Source organism: Cryptomeria japonica, chromosome 11 (assembly GCF_030272615.1).
Source record: "Cryptomeria japonica chromosome 11, Sugi_1.0, whole genome shotgun sequence".
NCBI lineage: Eukaryota > Viridiplantae > Streptophyta > Pinopsida > Cupressales > Cupressaceae > Cryptomeria > Cryptomeria japonica.
This window is the reverse complement of record NC_081415.1, coordinates 722,759,130-722,777,214: the sequence shown is the minus strand read 5'-3', so window position 1 is coordinate 722,777,214 and position 18,085 is coordinate 722,759,130. Positions and strand designations below refer to the sequence as shown.

The 18,085-nt window shown below is 33.6% G+C and overlaps 1 protein-coding gene across 3 annotated transcripts in view; it reads left to right on the top strand.

Annotated features, from left to right (window-relative positions):
- Positions 1 to 16,802: 16,802 nt before the first annotated feature.
- The window catches only part of LOC131061262 (uncharacterized), a 97,984-nt gene continuing 96,701 nt past the window's right edge, over positions 16,803 to 18,085 (top strand). For all 3 annotated transcript variants that reach the window (XR_009110520.2, XM_057994833.2, XM_057994832.2), the window contains exon 1: positions 16,803 to 17,192. Coding sequence is in view for 2 of the 3 variants with exons in the window: in XM_057994833.2 (XP_057850816.1) it covers positions 17,013 to 17,192 (180 nt within the window). In the remaining variant the exon portion in view is untranslated. The remainder of the gene's footprint in view (positions 17,193 to 18,085) is intronic.

Here is an 18,085-nt window from a genome sequence, read left to right as displayed (position 1 = left end):
CCATAGTGTCATTTTTTAACAAGTCTCATCCACGACGGATGAAATGTAGCTAATACTTGGAAGAAATAAATGTAACAACTCCTCTATGTCTTGATTTGTGATCATTAGTTAAAAAAAGTTTATCCAGCCAAATAATGCACTAAAAGATATAAATTAGAAAATAAAGAAAATTGATTTCTTGCAAACAACGAATATCAATATTTATGAATATTCATTGAACATCATAAACTATATACTTATGAGGAGGCTCTATAGAATAAATTGGAGTATTTCCTGAAATGAGAGCCCCTCCTTTTTAATCTTTAAACTTTTAGTGTTTTCTTGTGAAACAAAATTAACAATTTTTTCATCCACATAAGATTTTTTTATCCACACAGCATCATTAAAAGATAGACTATATATTTTGGATTAAAAAATTATGATATATATTTTTTTAATATTTATGATGTTAGAATAGAATTTTTAAAGTAATCTTGAACCACAACCTTTTAAAAGTTTTAAATTATAATAGTACTATTAACTATTACAAAGCACATTGAAATGTCCTCTGCTAAACAATAACAAAGTCAGACAGACATTCATCTTTGTAAGCAAGAGTGCAGTAACTTCTTATTAAGATCAGATGATTTTTCTTTTCTCTTTTTTAAATTGATCTTTCTGGTAAAGATGGACTGCGCTCTCACATCATTGCATTCCAATGTGAAGCTATTCAAGCCGAGAGAATTTAGCATTCTTTGATTTACTGCACCAAATTCTGCCATGTCTCAAAAATTTCTTTCAAACAAAACAAAGCTATATATAACTTCCCACACCTTTCTCTGTAACTGCATGATTTATTCCCTGTTCATGTTGAATATATACGCAAGGGAAGAATTTCCATACCCATTGGCTCTTCTGCAAATATTCTGCTGCACTCCAAGAAATGAGCATTGATAAAAGCACTTCTTGATCTGCTGCAATAGAAGCAAACTCTGCTCCGTTCACTCCTGCATCATGGACTGCCACCAGCGGATAAACATAAGCATAAGAAGCAGAGCCCCTATGCCCCATGGAGACCCTCCAATTCTATGAATTGATGACCCATCTGCTATTTCTGGCACTGTAACTCTGGAGCTGGAGCTCTGTTCCACACACCATGATATATAGATGGCTAGTATTAATAACACCAGTACAATAGGCAGCCAAACAGCAGGACTTCCAAAAGAGAATCCTTCAGCTTCTACATCATTCTCACCATGGCCCGAGAAATACCAAGGGGAAAATATAAAGAAAAATGTGAATGCCAGCAGCATCAAAGGTTGGCTGGGAGAAGGACCTCCTGAATCAGTTGGATTTGACATTGACATGCCCACAGTACCAACAATTAACACCACCTTAGATTATTCTGTTCTCTTCTCTCAGCTCTCTTAATTAACACCACCTTAGATTATTCTGTTCTCTTCTCTCAGCTCTCTTTTTTATGATGACGGATCATGTAATTTGATCTAAAATGTGGAGTAAGCTATTATCAAAAACTATTCTCAAAACCACTTTAGACTATTCTGTTTTTTTGTCTCGTTCTCTTCTTTCTGATGATAGATCATATAGTTTATCAGAAACTATTCATAAAACCACCTTAGACTATTTTGTTTTCTTGTCTTGCTCTCTCTTCCTGATGACGAATCATGTAGTTTGATCCAAAACTTCTAAAAAATAAACTCACACAACTATTACCAAAAACTATTCACAAAGCCATCTTAAACTGTCTAAAACAGGACAATCTATGGTTTATCTGGTTTTTTAAATGTATAAAACAGATCTGAGACTCAGCTTTGGTTAAGTAATGAATGGGCTAATAAGATTTTGGGCACTAATTCTGGATTAGTGTCATACAATTGTAACAAAGGCAAATGCAAGATTTTGCATTACAGGAGCCATTGTATGACTGGTATTCCATTATAACACAAAGAAAGATGGGTTAAAGTGGGACTTTCAAATGCCTTGCGGGAGAATAAAGTTTGATAGGCCTGTGTGGGCCACCATTATATTCGTTCATCACATGCATTGGAATCAAAAAATTCTCCTCCCACATTTTGAAATTATAAAATATGAGAGTTTCTGTTGATTGGAGATTTGAATGGTGACAGATGGTGTGCCTGCCAAGCTGAATTCAACAAAAGCAAAGGTATAGGATTAAAGATCATAACAGGGCAGATGGGTTTCAGATTCACAATGGTGATGAATATTGTACAATGTGAAAAGAGAGAGACTAAAAGCAAAGGTGTCTGGTCCAGTGACTCATCCAAAGGATCTGACCATTCAGTAATTGAATTAAAGGACCTGAATATTTAGCTGGGATTGAAGGTTTTATAGCCAAAGTTCTGAGGTCTGCGAGTAAGGAGTAGAATATTTACTATTATAATGCACCCTCCTATGTTTGTAGGATGCTTTAAGCACAGATGCGTTGTACGCTTATGGTAAAAACAGGAAACCTCACTTCCTATGTATCTTGAAAATTTCAAGTATAAAATATTTCTGGTTTAGATTCCACATGTTGACAAGTGATATTGATAGAAGTGGAATATGGCTTTTTCTATCGGTGGATTTTATAATCATTTAGTTATTTGACAAAGAGTATAATTTTTGATTCAGGGTATTCATTTCATCAAAATCATCCAAGACATGATTCAAACCTAATGTTAATCCTTATTTGATTATGTTAACATGAATAGGAATACTTGATATGATCATGTTTTGGTATTTCCTTGTTTTGTAAATTGTGTGTAATGTCCCCTTCCTTGTGATGTTGCATTCAGTGGTCCATTGGCCTATTCCGGAGACTCGTAGGCTATGTGGAAAAATGAATTAAGGGTTCCCATGTTCCTTGGAGTTCCAACCATACTTGTCAGGGGTGGAATGTGAACTTACTATTTTTAGTAAGTTGCTAAGCTCGCCAAGCTTTTTCTCTGGTTGCGAAGATAATGATTTTTGGAGCATTATTTCATGACTTACTATTTTTAGTAAGTAGCAGTTTGGGGTACTCTATTTTTGGCAGTCCTGGATTTGGTCCTATCCCAACACAATTTAATGATCCTCATTGTTCAGCCTCATCTGGATTCCGTTAATAATCAATACTGGAACTATAAGTAATTTAATTAAATATTATTCCTTATCCTAAGGTTATTATTTAATTATTTTATCACTTATTGATGTTATGAGAAATTGTGCAAAATATAATATTTTTCCTAAGTCATGTCTGGGCGATTTATTTGGAGAATTAAAGGGAGACTTCATTCTTTATATTTTAAAGAAATTATAATGTCAAAAATCGTGGCCCCTCTCCTTGGCGTGATTTTGACTTGGGAAAGTGGGCGCCACTTTGGGTCCACCATGAAATGAAATGCAATTGGAATGAGGTGAAATTGGGAGGCAGTTTCATTTGAATTTCAGATTGGAAAAGCTATATAAACAGAGGTTGGGCTCCTCATTTGGTATCTAGAGAAAATATATCGTTATGCTGTCGGAATGACTCCAAACATTCTTCGAGGGTGAATACCTCCTAGATCCTTCCTTTCGGTTTCGAGTGTGAGACATCACTCCTAGCTGTGGTGCGTAGTTGTGAGCTTCTTGGTGATTTTTGGGTGTGTTGGTAAAGATTTGTGTATGCTGCTGGTTTTTTTGGTATTGCTGGTGTGTGTCGGCTGAAAGTGTATTTTGCTTGTAGCTACCTGTGTGTTGAATGCATCATTTTGGGTGAGGGCTCGTTGGAAGTGTACCGGAGAGACGATAAGTATCCTATATTGGCATGGCATTTGGAGAACTCTCTAATTTTTAGTTGCACATCAAACTTTTCAGCAAAAACGCCATTTCCAGAATTGCATTGGGATGCATGCCTTACTGTTGGTGCTCTTCATTTGCAGTTTCGAGGTATTTTTTTGTTTGCTTATGCCATATGCTTCATTTGATTTTGATTTGGCATGATTCTATGGGGTTTTGAGTGAGTTACAAGCAATTTAGTGGGTTTTAGGATGGTTGGTTTTGCGTTTTCCTTGTATTTGATTTCAGAACAACAAGTAGTATTATTGGTTAGAATGTGTTAGTGAATTCATAAGATATGTACTTCACTCTATCTCCTTTCACATTTCTATCATTGTAAGAATTGCTTCAGTAGTACTGACCAATTCATTCTATGTTGTATTTCCCGTTGAACAAGTGGAAGAGGATGGCTTAGCCGCCTGTATGTTTGTAATTCAGTTTTGTCCTCCCACTGAGCAAGTGGTTGAGTGATATTGTCCTCCCGCTGAGATATGCGATTGAGTGATAGTTTCATTTAAAAGTCCTCCCGTTGCATAAGCGGTAGAGTGATTTGGTTCTATTATGCTTTGTTGCCTTGGCTGATTTACCGCCAAGTTTGTGTTCTTCATCCTGCTAAAAAGTGGAAGGGGTTGGCTTGCCGCCCACTTTTGTAATTGCATTGTAATTTCCAGCGGATTAGAAAGCTAACGAACCCCTTGTCACCGTATGCTCTCACCTTCCCACATTGGGCTCTTGGTGATCAGAAAGTGGAAGGGTTACCTTTCAGTAGCATTTGGTTTTCATTTCCTAACCATAACAAGTGTTGTGTTGAATGTAATTGTGGAAAAATTTCAAAAAAAAAAGAGGGAATTTTACATTGTGTCGATATAAAAATTGATAGATATGGTAAATATTTAATATTTCTTTTTTAAATGAGAGATTTTGACTTTTCAATTGGTTTGAGTATTTTTTCTTTGAATGTTTTTTAAGTTTATGTTTTGAAAAAACCAAAGGAAAACACCTATTCCAATCATAAATCACACAATAAAAAAATTAAATGGTTTTTAACGATATTCCAACTAAAATGCTACTTTACATATATAAGACATACATGTAAGATTTTAGAAACATTATGCATACATGGCATTTATAAGTGTATGTCTAGGTATCGAGTTCCAAGGTCATTGATTCAACGTGCAATAAAATATTACACTTAACACTTTGTTTTTCTACTCTATTGTCATATCTTAAGAATGAATGAGAAAATGTCAAAAACTATTCTTATATTATCATGAATATGGCAATGGTTCAAGTTCAATAGGCCCATGTTGTAGCTTTAAATGTAGCCCTAGAGGTAAGAAGTTGTGTAGAAAATAAATTTTGTTAGAATATTGTATGGAGTTACAACATTCCCTAAATTATCTCAATCAAATTTTGACAAATATTGCTAGCATGGGTGTCAAAACCTTTAAGAACTAGATGGTGGACTTCTAGGCATGACTCGTTGCAACTCTCACAAACTAGAAGACCTACTTTACTAGCCTACAAGAGTTGGGTAGTAACATTTAAGCTCCACTAGAGGAAAGATCTCATAACTTAGCTATTGTTATGTGAACTTTGACCATATTTTCCATTATCCAACCTTTATACATGTAAACTAATTTCCTCTAATTTGATATTTAATATGTTTTTTGAAAGCTTTAAGTCAATATACTTGATAAATATTTATGCATTACAAATCATGTGATCTATATATAATTCTTTTGGGATTTACATTTTCAGAAAAAACTATTGGGCTCTTTCTTTGTTGAAACACTTGGATGACATGAATTTTTGAGGCTTGTTTGGTCTATTAAATTAAGGTTTCTTGTTCATTTAGGGACACAAGACATTCTTGAGGGAAATATTAATTTCATTCATTTTTACACTTTTGGGTTCGTAATGTTGGCTTACTATATATACATAATTTTATATTTAGGATTCTTTTCTCGTATGTAAAAAGTATATAGCTTCTTTTTTCTGTCTAAGTATGATGGTTATTGTTGGAACTTATATATTACAACCACTTTATACAAAAGCTAGATGCACCTTAAGTTGTGTATATAGTGCAATAATGAGAAATCTTATAGATACAAGTCTTGACCTATAAAATAATCTCAAAGGTTAAAATTGTTGACTCCTTATATGATACACACTGAGCTCTTAATAATTCATTTGCAAAGGGAAAAGGAGAAGGGAATAATGCATAGGAGTACCCTAATGTAAACGGGTGACACACTAAGAAAAATGAAGCTCACTCTATCTATCATTAGAATGTAAAATTAGACACGTGAATCAATAGCCAATAGATGACCAAGATAAACATATTTTTAGCTGCACATACCACACATTCATTCACATAGCACAAGAGTCAAACTAAAATAGAGTAGTCACAACTTCTCATATTGATGTTCATGAAAAGATATAATTTGCATATAAGAAAAGGCTTGAAAGACCTAGAAACATCAGACAAAATCTAGATTCTAGACTTCACAAATAGAAGAGAGAGAGAGAGAGAGAGAGAGAGAGAGAGAGAGAGAGAGAGAGAGAGAGAGAGAGAGAGAGAGAGAGAGAGAGAGAGAGAGAGAGAGAGAGAGAGAGAGAGAGAGAGAGAGAGAGAGAGAGAGAGAGAGAGAGAGAGAGAGAGAGAGAGAGAGAGAGAGAGAGATTATTATAAATAAGGCTTAATCCAAGCATGAATGAGTTGAATTCCATCCCAACCCTTTAGAAAGTAGCTTATGTTTATACATAGGGAAGAGAGGGAAATAAAGAAGGGGAAGCAAGGAGGGATGTCAAAATTAAATTTTTTGTTTGTGTGTCAGAATTTCCTCCCATAAATCAAAGAGTATTAGAGGTTGAAGTTTATAAATTCCTTAAATTGTTCCTTGTTGTGCAAATACAATTGCTTGAACTTCTTCAAAAAATTAAAGATATGGTCGAATGTATTAAAATCGTGAGAAGGGTCACATGTACTAATTATGTTTGATAAGTAATTGAGTCCTTCAATGTGTTGTCAAAAAATTGATATTTATAATTTCTAATTCCCTCCCAAATTGTCTTAAATATTAAAGAAGAGTGGGTAGGCCTCAAATGTCTTAGGAGAGATTTGGTCATTAGAAACTAATCTCAATCACCCACCACATTTAACTTTTTTTGGTTTGTACTCCTAGGAGTGCTTCAAATTGTTGTGCAAAGTAAAAAAATCCACTTTGGCTTGTTTGTGGGTAAGTAACCACCTCTGAGAGATCTTGGGCCATTGATCACACTCTATTAGATGGTTGGTGGGAAATCCTAGCACCTTCTTCCTTTAATTTTCCTTATCTCCTACAAATAAATCAAAATGCCACATTGGTTAGTGTTGCTCGTGACTACAGACTACAACCAAAAACTTTGGAGAGGGCCCTACTATTGGATAAAATGGACTAATGGAGATCACCAAAGTTAAAAAATAATCTCCCCTATATGAAACCCAATAATTGTTACATCATAACGAACATTTTATAGAAACCCAAAAGCATTGTATTACAAAAATTCTTCATGAGTCTTTTCATCAATGAGTTCAACGATGTACATAAATTGCCACTTCGACGAAACAAACATTCTACTTGTGCCAAAAAAGTGTAAAAAACCTTACCACTGATAGGACTAAGACAAATTCTTAAAGAAATTTATAGTGATTTCTCACTATAGTCCTTATCAACTGATAGAAAGTTTTTGGCTAAAAAGAGAAGAGCCCAATACATCCATTAGACACAAGTTCACCTTATATCAAAACTTCAAATAAAAATATACTAAAATGTGAAGTAATTACCTTATAGAATATATAGATAGTCTTAATTTAATTTCACTCAATCTTAGAAGGGATTTCGAACATGTTGGATAGAGAGTATCTACATCCAACTTGAATAACCCTTCATATGAGAATCCTTGAACTTTGTGAATCCATTATGTACCTAGACTACTCACTCAACCAAACCATTGGTTACTTTGTAAGCCTTCTCTATCGTTGGTGTCGATGACCAACCTTGAAAGATAGGTTAATTTATCATCTCATCAATAATTTTGAAATACGTTTCTAATAGGCAAAATTCTTTTTGTCCTATTGAATGGCGATGAAAAGCCTTACAACACTAATTAGTTGATATGATCTGTCACATTTGTCGTCATCTTATGCAATGATGTTTATAGACACCCCAAAATCAACTTTCCATTAATTAATAAAATAAATATTTAATTAATTGTTCTCCATACTTCACTTTATTTTTGTATCCTCATAGTTAATCAAATATTTTATTATTTAATTGATTATTCTTCATCTTCATAATTAAATTTTATATGATTAATAACATTTACCTTATTTCTTCTAAGGTTGATCAATTTAATTAACTTAAACATAACCTCCCATCAATAATTCTTCTAATCAAAATTAATTAATTAACCCATTGTTAATAGATTAATTAATTAACTAATCCCCTTAAATCCTTTTCTTTTTTTTTTTCTAGTTTAATTTTCTTTCAATCCTCAAACTTGATATTGTGTAACATGTGCCCTCTCTCTTCACATTTGAGAGCATGCACAATCATCCAATTATTCTCCACCTTATTCCTCATAAATCCACTTGAGATAAATGATAATTTAACGATTGACTAAGCATGGGACAATCTTCCTCTTTCTAATCAAGCCCAATTCTATATTCCCCACCTCTCTTGGAGTAAGTAAAAAGATAAATCTCACCTCTTTTGAAAATCCTACTAAGATCTCCCCTTTGTCCAATTCCCATCATTAGCCACCCTTTCCAATAAACCTCCTCTTGAAACTTGTCCAGTCCTCCTTGCTTGAGAGCTCAAGCATTTATAGTCTCTTGATATTTGAGTTGCATCTTAGCCCTCCATTCCTCATACCAAGAGTCTATAAATAGAGGGCTTCACCATTCATTAGCAATAACACATTTCTAGTAAGTTCATGCTAACATTTTTCTTTCAAAATCCTCTAATAGTACCAAGATCATGCTAGTTTGAAGAGCAATGGACACAATCCATTTAATAACATTCAAACAAGCATTTCAAAGAGTAGATCGAGTGGAGATGAGGAGAAAGGTGTTTTGAGATAAAAAATTATTTTTATTTGTTTATTACCTTATTTCATTTTCTTATTTTTATTTTCCCACGTCGAGTGGGCCCCGTGTCCTTATTACTAAGAATTTTTTATTAAGTTTTTGTGGGTTTAGGCCTAGGTTCCAAAATAATGCTTCTAACTATGTTTTAGCACATTTTTCTAGAATGTCACTTTCACTTTTTTGTTTAGCATTTTTTACTTTATCCTTTAGCACTTTCACCCTAGTTCTCAATGCTTTTTCTCTTTTGCATTTTTCCTGTTGTTTTATTCTCTAGTCTTTGCAAATTTTGAACCTTTTGATTCATTTATTGTGTCTTTTTAGCTCTTTAATGGTCTTTTATATTTTATTTTGCAAAAAAAATGCCATGTCCCCTTTCTTAAAATAGTACTTACTATTTATAGTAAGTTTGGCTATCCAAAAATAGTAAATCAGAATTTGCAAATAAATCAAGAAACATTGTCCTTTATAGTTAAATCATCAAACCAGATTTAGTGTTGAATTAATAAATGAAATTCAAAGTCTTTTAAGGCAAATTATGGAGTGAGAAGTTGGAAAGTACATTTTAGAATGTTAAGTGGGAATTGGCAATTTTTGACAACATGGGCAAGTGGCAAGTTATCACCAGGAAAGTTAGCAGGTGGAAGACAAGCGGAGGGGAAGTTACATTCTTGGAAATGAAAATAATCTTCCCTCTTGGTCATGATTTTTGAGTATGAACATTATAAAGAGGGTTTTGGTAAAATTTCTCAGTTACTGACTTAATATTTTCCTCATTGTTTTGTTGTTCTTCAGAGGTTGTCAAAATTTTGGAGAAGGAGACTAAATAACGAGAGTTTGAAGGTTTCCAAGAAGGCTAAGGATAGGAGTTTGAGGCTCTTCTAGGTGCAATCTCATACCCATGGTGGGCCAATAGTAGCCAATCCTCATCAAATTCTTAATAGCTAGGGTTGGACCACTAAAGTGAGCCCCACATATACCTTCACATACCTCACACAATGTAGTTTGGACTTCGTCACGCTCTAGACATCTTAGGAGAGCACCATTGAGACCTCTATAGTAAAGGGTGTCAACAATGATTATGTAATGTGAAGTTTGACAGATAAAGGTATGACGTTGACTATTAGAAAGGTTGGGGGGAAGGATATTGTTCTGAAGGTAGGTGTAGATGTTCTCATACCAAGGGGATTTAGGACCAACAATACATACAAGCTCAAATGAAGGGATGTCATATACAAGGACCAATATACGATACCAAGAACACACAGTGGGTCACATTTTGTGGCATATCTACAAGAGAAGCAATGATGGCCGTAACATGGGCAACTTTGTTGTTATCTCTTGGAATCTATTCAATCTCTGTAAAATATTTCTTGAAGTCATCAACCATATGATTATAAGGCAAAAACTTGCCATCTTTTGTCTAATAATCATTTTGTTTGTCAGATGACCAATTGGGAATCACCAAAAACTTGAAGCTCCTGAATTCTCCATTGAAATATAATTCTCATTACTATAGTAAGTGCCTCATATTCTGCTATAATTGTTTGTGCAAGGAAATGTCAACCTATAAGATTTTGGAATGCAATCCCCTTGTGGCATGTGAAAAAAAGAATTTTGTCTTCTGCTCCATGTTGTGCAAATGATCCATCAAATTATAGCTGCCACAATCTTGAAGTTGTGATGACTAGGATAGATTCATCTAGAAAGTCACAAGTCAATGTGTGATCATCGATCATAGGTACATTTGTGAGTTGATTTGTAATAGCTTTTCCTTTTATGGCCATGGTGTGATTGCTTGTAGATGTTATTTTGGAATGAAGGGATGAAGCCTCTTTTATCAAGGTCATCCTAAGAATGGAAGGTTTAGATTAAGATATTAAAAGATGAATGATTGAGATCACATAGATGCAAGAAAATTAATAAAATTTGAGGGTAGGTAAAGATGGAGGGAAGAGATTAAGAGGTGAGATTAAGGAACACTTTAATAATTACTTCTTAAAGATTTCGCTAAAGATAGACATTTGTCTATCCGACAAATCAACCTTAATGGCATGTCCATTTTAAGTTGCCCGAATCCTCTAAAAAAATTAGAGACAAATGACTCAAACCCATTTGTAATCTTCCTAAATAGCCAACTCCAAACTATCACATCTTCTTTAGGATCATTTTTCGAGAGACACTATCTCATAATCTTGCACTGTGCCACCCATCCCATCACCCACATAATTTTTTTGCGATAATAACTCTCACGATGTTTATTAAGCAATGCCACATGAATTCCAACTAATTAAGATTATCAATGCCTATGTGTTGGCCAATTTAATGACCAACACATCACCATCTCTTTATCGATCCAATTGCATCATGATTTAACCCGATTGATCAGAGGATAGATTTACCAAACAAATTTATTGTGGGGGTACTGCACATCATCCAAATAGTCCCTCAGGGTATACTCCCATATATCACACATCAGAGTAGCAATGGATCATTATTACTACTCTGTTTGATCACCACTAACTCAACCAAATAGAAATATAAGCTTCCCTACTTCTAGAAGTTGACATGACATTCACGACTCATCCAATTGCCCTCTTTGGTAACTCATTTGTCACCCGGTTGCCCTCATGATAAATGTGTGTGATTTTAAATTCATTGAATTTCCTTATTATCTCATGAAATGGTATAATCCATCTCCCCAATTTCCAGTTAGGAATCGAATTCTATTGGATCACATATAGTGTTATTAAAGTGTCACCTTCCCAGTGCAGTCGGGTTACCTTGACTTCTAGTCCATGTTTTAGGCCTAAAAGGGTCACTCAAAATTCTGCAATAAAAGGGCCTTCTAGAGTTACCTCTCGATGCACCATCACAATTAAATTTTACCCATCCTTCCTTTGGCTCCCTCCAAACCACATGCTCCCATGATTATGAGGAAGATCAACCTTCCTATGCCCATTAACATGGATTATATATGTTATTGTTATTAATATATAATTATTATATGAATATTAACCCTAACTAAACTATCTTTTAGTGATTCATTCTTACATGTGAAATATTTATTACTCTGTAAAGACTCAAATTTTCATAAATAATATTTACAGAAATTCTTCATAGTTTTCATAAATAAATATAAAATTTAATAATTCCAAGATAATACATTAGAGTTAAAGATATGATAATTTCTCTATCCAAGTTTTTTTACAATTGTGAGACCATTCTGGTTGATTTCACGTACAAGTGACCCTTAAGGTTAATATTACATCACATATGAGATGACCATTAGGTCGATAATACATGAATTACAAATATAATGATACTATAAAATTTGGTCTCCAGTCATCGTAGACTCCTCTCCATCTGCTCCTGTGAGACAAACATATGGTCTAGGTGCTTTTCCACCTAGCCAAGAAACAAATGCTTCCCCGATGCTCTTAGATTACAAAGAGCTCTCAACACTTGCATGAGGCTCCCAACAAACTAGAACCATCAGGCGAGATGAAACCTTAGTGCAACATGAAAATATTAAAACTAACATATCACATATTCATGCATACCTAATTTTCATGATATAACAGGGAGTAATAAATGCAAATCAACTAGTATCATATTGATTTCAATAGTACTTTAGTTAAATTTTTATGCCGACTACCAGCAAGGAAATCAATTGTCAAGATTTACCCTTCCCCGTTTCCCATATTCAACACTTGTCCATAACATACTTAATTCCACACTAAGAACAGAAAACCACCCCTCCTAGTAATCACTTAATTAATAAATAACTACTTTTTATAGTGTTCATTAAAAGAAAAGTCATCTTCCCTAAGATCTTGTGGTTGCTTTTGAAATTTTCACAAAATTTTCAAGCACTTACTATTTGACTAAAATTCAACATATATGACTTTTACACTCAAACATTTGTTTATGTAAGACAAATATCAATCAAGACAAACTTTGATACTATTCTTCTACTAAATTAAAATTTCATACCTCCAAAAAAGAACTATTTCATATATGTTTCCTTCCTTTAATTATCATTTATCACATATTGTTTCAATAATTATTCTTAACTTTACTTCTTGTAGGGGACTCAATAAGTAATACAATGTCTTTCTTATTTCCATCTACTTAGCTCACTCAACTATATACTATGTAAGCAATGAAATTCACATTACAAGAATAATAACCATGTTTTTATATTGTCATAAAATACTTAATATATAGAAAGGTAATGACAACTTTCTATACATCCACCATGTTATTTTTATAACTTGATTATTTTTGAAGTAAATTATTGGATTTTGGTTGTTACTATAATTTGAGCTACTGTTACCTAAACAAAAGAAAAAGAATCAAATAAATCTAATCCTAGTGATTGTAAATAGACATTATGATTTTTTGCAAACTCGACACACACAATATTATGTGTTGTGCAGGTTTGACTGTCAATCCTAAATCAATCTAGGGATTTGTTTTAGTTTTCCCCAAAATCTAGAGGAAGCATATACAAATTTTTGCATTCTAAGAACAAGGTACAGACCAAGGATATAATGTCTTTTATCACAAATTAAGCATGCAGAGAATCGATTCAGTCTAGCACTTGTAATTAATTAAGACCATGTGAGTTTCACAAGAAATATGTCAAACAAATGTTTTGGTAAATAAGAATGTGAACTTGAACCCCGTGATAGTCTCCTATGGTTTGTAGTAGTAGCTCGAGGTGTTTAGACAAAATGTTCCTAGTGAAACCAAGGTTAGTTGCATACTTTAGCATGATTAAGTAAGAATCTATAGCTACGCATAGTAGGCAAAGGAAGATACTAGATGACTGATAAATATAAATATAAATACAAATACAAATACAAATATAAATACAAATACAAATACAAATACAAATATGAATGAATGATCAAAGTAAGTTTGGCATGATCAAACCAATTTCTCGTCTAGTGGTCTCTCAAGAACTCACTAATAATCGACTACTTGTTAAGCAGCCTGTAACATTCTCAAAATTTAAGTCTATATTAAAACAACAACTACAAGTTTAAACACAATATAAAAAGAATGATTTTCAAGTCCGAATTTTGAAATATCTTAGAAATATGTTACAGGTCATACCCAGATAAAGACTCAAAGGTTGTTTCTTGCTTGATCATAGCCTGGCATAGCAACCGTGTATAAAATATTCACCATCCACCACTCCTGCGACTGTACAAGCTCGGGTTGGATAATCTTGATATGTATAATGAGTATTTTTTTTTATATTTTGTTACTGTAAGGAGACTCAATGACATGCGCCTGGTATGACAGAGTGTGATTTGGATAAGGCCGGTACAACATCATTCTCTGTAAAACCAAACACTCTCAAGACGTTGTAAGAAAATAAAATCAGGAATGGCGCCTTAACAATCTATTAGTGTGGCATGGAGTGAAGGAAGACATACTGAAAACGCATTCTATCAATGGAATGGTTTTCTTACAAATGTAGCGAAATTGAATGGAAACCTATGATAAAGATTCTTCAATATGTCTTTTGAACAAAACTTCTAACACTAACAACCTCAATTTCTACAGAATAACACCTCAAATATATCAATCATACAAGGATGTGGGCGAAACCTGGATGTTCGCTGAGACCTGTGGCCCAATGGCTAACGTTGTCTCCTTCTTGAGCAGTTCTCCCTTTTTGCAGATTGATTTTCACAAAGAACAACTTTTGTCTCCTCCTCTCCCACGGACATCAAGTCCCTCCTATATTTTTCCTTCCAAATTCAACACATGTTCCATTTTTTACTATGTGCCAGTTTCGTTTCCCTAAATGGTGCGCATACTGACAGTAGGTGGCTGTTTTTTCTTATTAAACTCATAATTATCTCGTTGATTTCAACTCCCACTGCATATTAGTCATTGCAAATTTTTTGTCTCCACTAAGTTATGAATTTTGCATATGATACAATTACCTTATGTTTCTATGGTGCTGGTTAATTCTATTTTCTGCTTAAATTTAAACAGTTAAGTGTTCCCATGCAACTTTAAAATTGTGAAAAAAGGGATAATTTAGAATCTTTCCCTAATTTGATGGAGCAGTTTTTGTGTAAGAATTAAAAATAAGCCATGGAAGAAAAGGGGGCTGGAAATAAGCACTCACTGCTTATTAACAAAAGTGTCACATGGCTCCACAATTTGCTCTCCCTCTTTTTTTTAGATTTTATTTCCATTTTGTTTTTCAAATTTTAAGTGCACAAATTAGTATTAATACTATTAATATGAAGTTAAAATGTTTTGTTTAAAAATAAGCAGCAAAGATAAATATTCATGGGGCCAACTGCTCCACAAATAATTCCTAAAAATACCGCATGGGAACATGTCCTTAGAATTCTCCCATACGTCTCCTATATGAAGACGAGTCATAAAAGCGTACCATAACACATGCATGTTCATTTCCTTATTTTTCATTAATGGATTTTAATTTAAATTAACTTAGCAAAAGAGTGGAAGGAAGGACACTTCACAATTTCTTTGTTTTCTTCCCTTTCATTTCCAAAGTAGTAACATAGATTAATATATTCTGCTATACATGCATAATCAAAATATTATTTAGTCTAATAGAGTGAGACAAATCATTATAATCATGCATTGAAATCAATCTAGGTGTGTGCCCCCAAGATAACCCCTGTCTGAACACATGTTCATCTTTGGCACCCTGTAGAACTCATAACTCAAAAGAAACATCAATAGGTCAATCCTCATTAAAAAAAAATGGGTCATTATTAATGCGATTGCATCATAACATTATTTGCAATTTTTAATTTGATACAAAATATTTATCATTCATTTTGCATTTCAAAAAAGAAAAAAGAAAAATACATGATAATTTAAGCATCCCCATCATAGTTTAATTTAAAACACAAAACTTATAATGCATTCCAGTTAAACATTTGAATTAATCCAAGATATCATTTCAAGTTTTATTCTAAGTAATTATCCATGCCCAAATTATTTAGTAATAATTAAGTTTATAAAATTCGGGTTGTGAGATACTTGTTAATTATATTCACATAGATGATGGCATTCTATTGATTTGTGAATTTAAATTATATCTAAATTTATTAATTCAAATTTTTGTCGCATATTATCAATGACAAAGCTTTTGTATCTAAAAAGTTTGGGATATTACTAAATGAGATACAATTCCCTCTTTTGCTCTTGGATATTACATGTTCACATGTTTTCTTCTGGATTTGATTGTGTAACTTTTTTTAAAACAATTGAGTGTGATTTCCCTCTTTTGTTCCCCCTTATGTTCATACATGTGCAAATTGAGAGTGATTTCTCTTACCACAATTATAATTTTTTGCTTTAGATCTCTCATGACGCATTGAATTACATATTTCCTTAGTATTCCTATCACCTATCTTCTTCTTATGAATATTATTGTCTATTTGAACGCATCATTTTGAAACATTTAAAAAACATAATTGTATCAAATATACAATTCACATGCAAAATAAACAAATGACATAGTATTATATGGTTTTTATAGTCAAATCAAAATTTTCAAATTCCTAGCCCACCAAGAACTCTTCATACTAACCAAATGCACTACAAACACTCACAACTAAATACATATTTTTAAAGTTGTCTTCATCTATTTAAGTAATATATCAATAATTTTGATTCTCATATTCTCTTCTTTCCAAAGAGCAGAACTGTTATTCTTTACTCTCCAAAGAGCAAAACTGTTATGTCAGCATTTAATTTTTTAAAGTAAAATAATTTACCTTTAATATTTTATTGAAAATAACTTAAAAAAATAATTTAAATAATTTAACTTAAATCATGGTTGACCTTAAACCTTCGATGAAAAAACCCCAACGGATTGATTTCTGAGGTCTGATCTTTCCCCGGGAATAAATAAACAAATGCGGCCCAAAATTCGGAGGCCTGAGAAAAGAAAGCTGCCCTTCCCAAGCGGCCATGCAATTACTTCACTCGATCTCTGTTGGCTTTTCCCTAATTCGTTCTAATATTCATGTAACATTAAAATTGTCAGAGCAAGTATTGATTTGTAAAATAAACAATGATAGACAATGGGGAGGACGTGGGCAAGAGTTCGAGCTCGGCCCCCGCCAGTTCATCCACCAAGGAGGAGATACGAACAGTTGCTCATAAGATTGCAGCGCAGCAGGCGCAGATTTCTAGGGCAGGCGTCTGGGGAGTTCTCACCGCAATCTCCGAAAAAGCGCGCAAACGCTCCCAGGTATGTGAAATCCCCAATTCTTTAAGCACCCAGTGCAAAATTAAGGCTATCAATTTTCTTGTATAATTTTATTTTGGATGGGATTAAGGGAAGCCTATTACTGGGTGTGGTGCAAGCTTGGGATGCATTTTAAAGATTAGTAAATATAGCTATATGCGTGAACTTGAGCCATAATAAATTTCGCAACGTTGCAAGTGTCTGATGAAGTTATGTGCTGGCTTGTTTGGATGGGTGATTGGTAGTCAACCAAGCTCGTATTGTCCTTATTATTCTCTACGATCCTTGTGGAGTGTCCCTCTTTCAGAGAGCGTTCCTTTTTTTGTTTCAAATTGGTAAATCGAGGGTTGCAGAAAAATGAGCTATTGGAACACCAATGTTGGGCAATGTCCAAATAGGAAGTATTAATGCACTTACAAGAGCGTGACCAGCGGTTTTGGGGGAATTTGTATGCAGGTCATCATTGTCGTAATTCTCCATCTTTACCACATCTCAGAGTGTATCCCGTGGCTATTACACTTAAATCTCTTTTGCATCTGAGGCTACTAATTCTAATCTTGCCTGTAAATTTGTTAACACGAGGATACAAACTTGCTTCGGTAATGTAAATTTCTGATCATTTTTGCCATTGGGCGGTAACCAAAAATATCATTTCTAGGACACCATGGTTTATTGCAAATGGATATCCTAAACTTGTTACCTAGGAAGGAGATTGTTTATTTGGAAAGATATACTATTATTGGTATATGCCCCAGTAGCAAAAATATTTCTTTGGAATAACTTGGCAAATAAAATTATATGAGAGTTCTTCAATCTATTGGGAAACAATTGTCAAATAAAAAAATACAGACAAATAGAGAAAAAATTGCCGTTTTTTTAATTATATGCCAAATAAA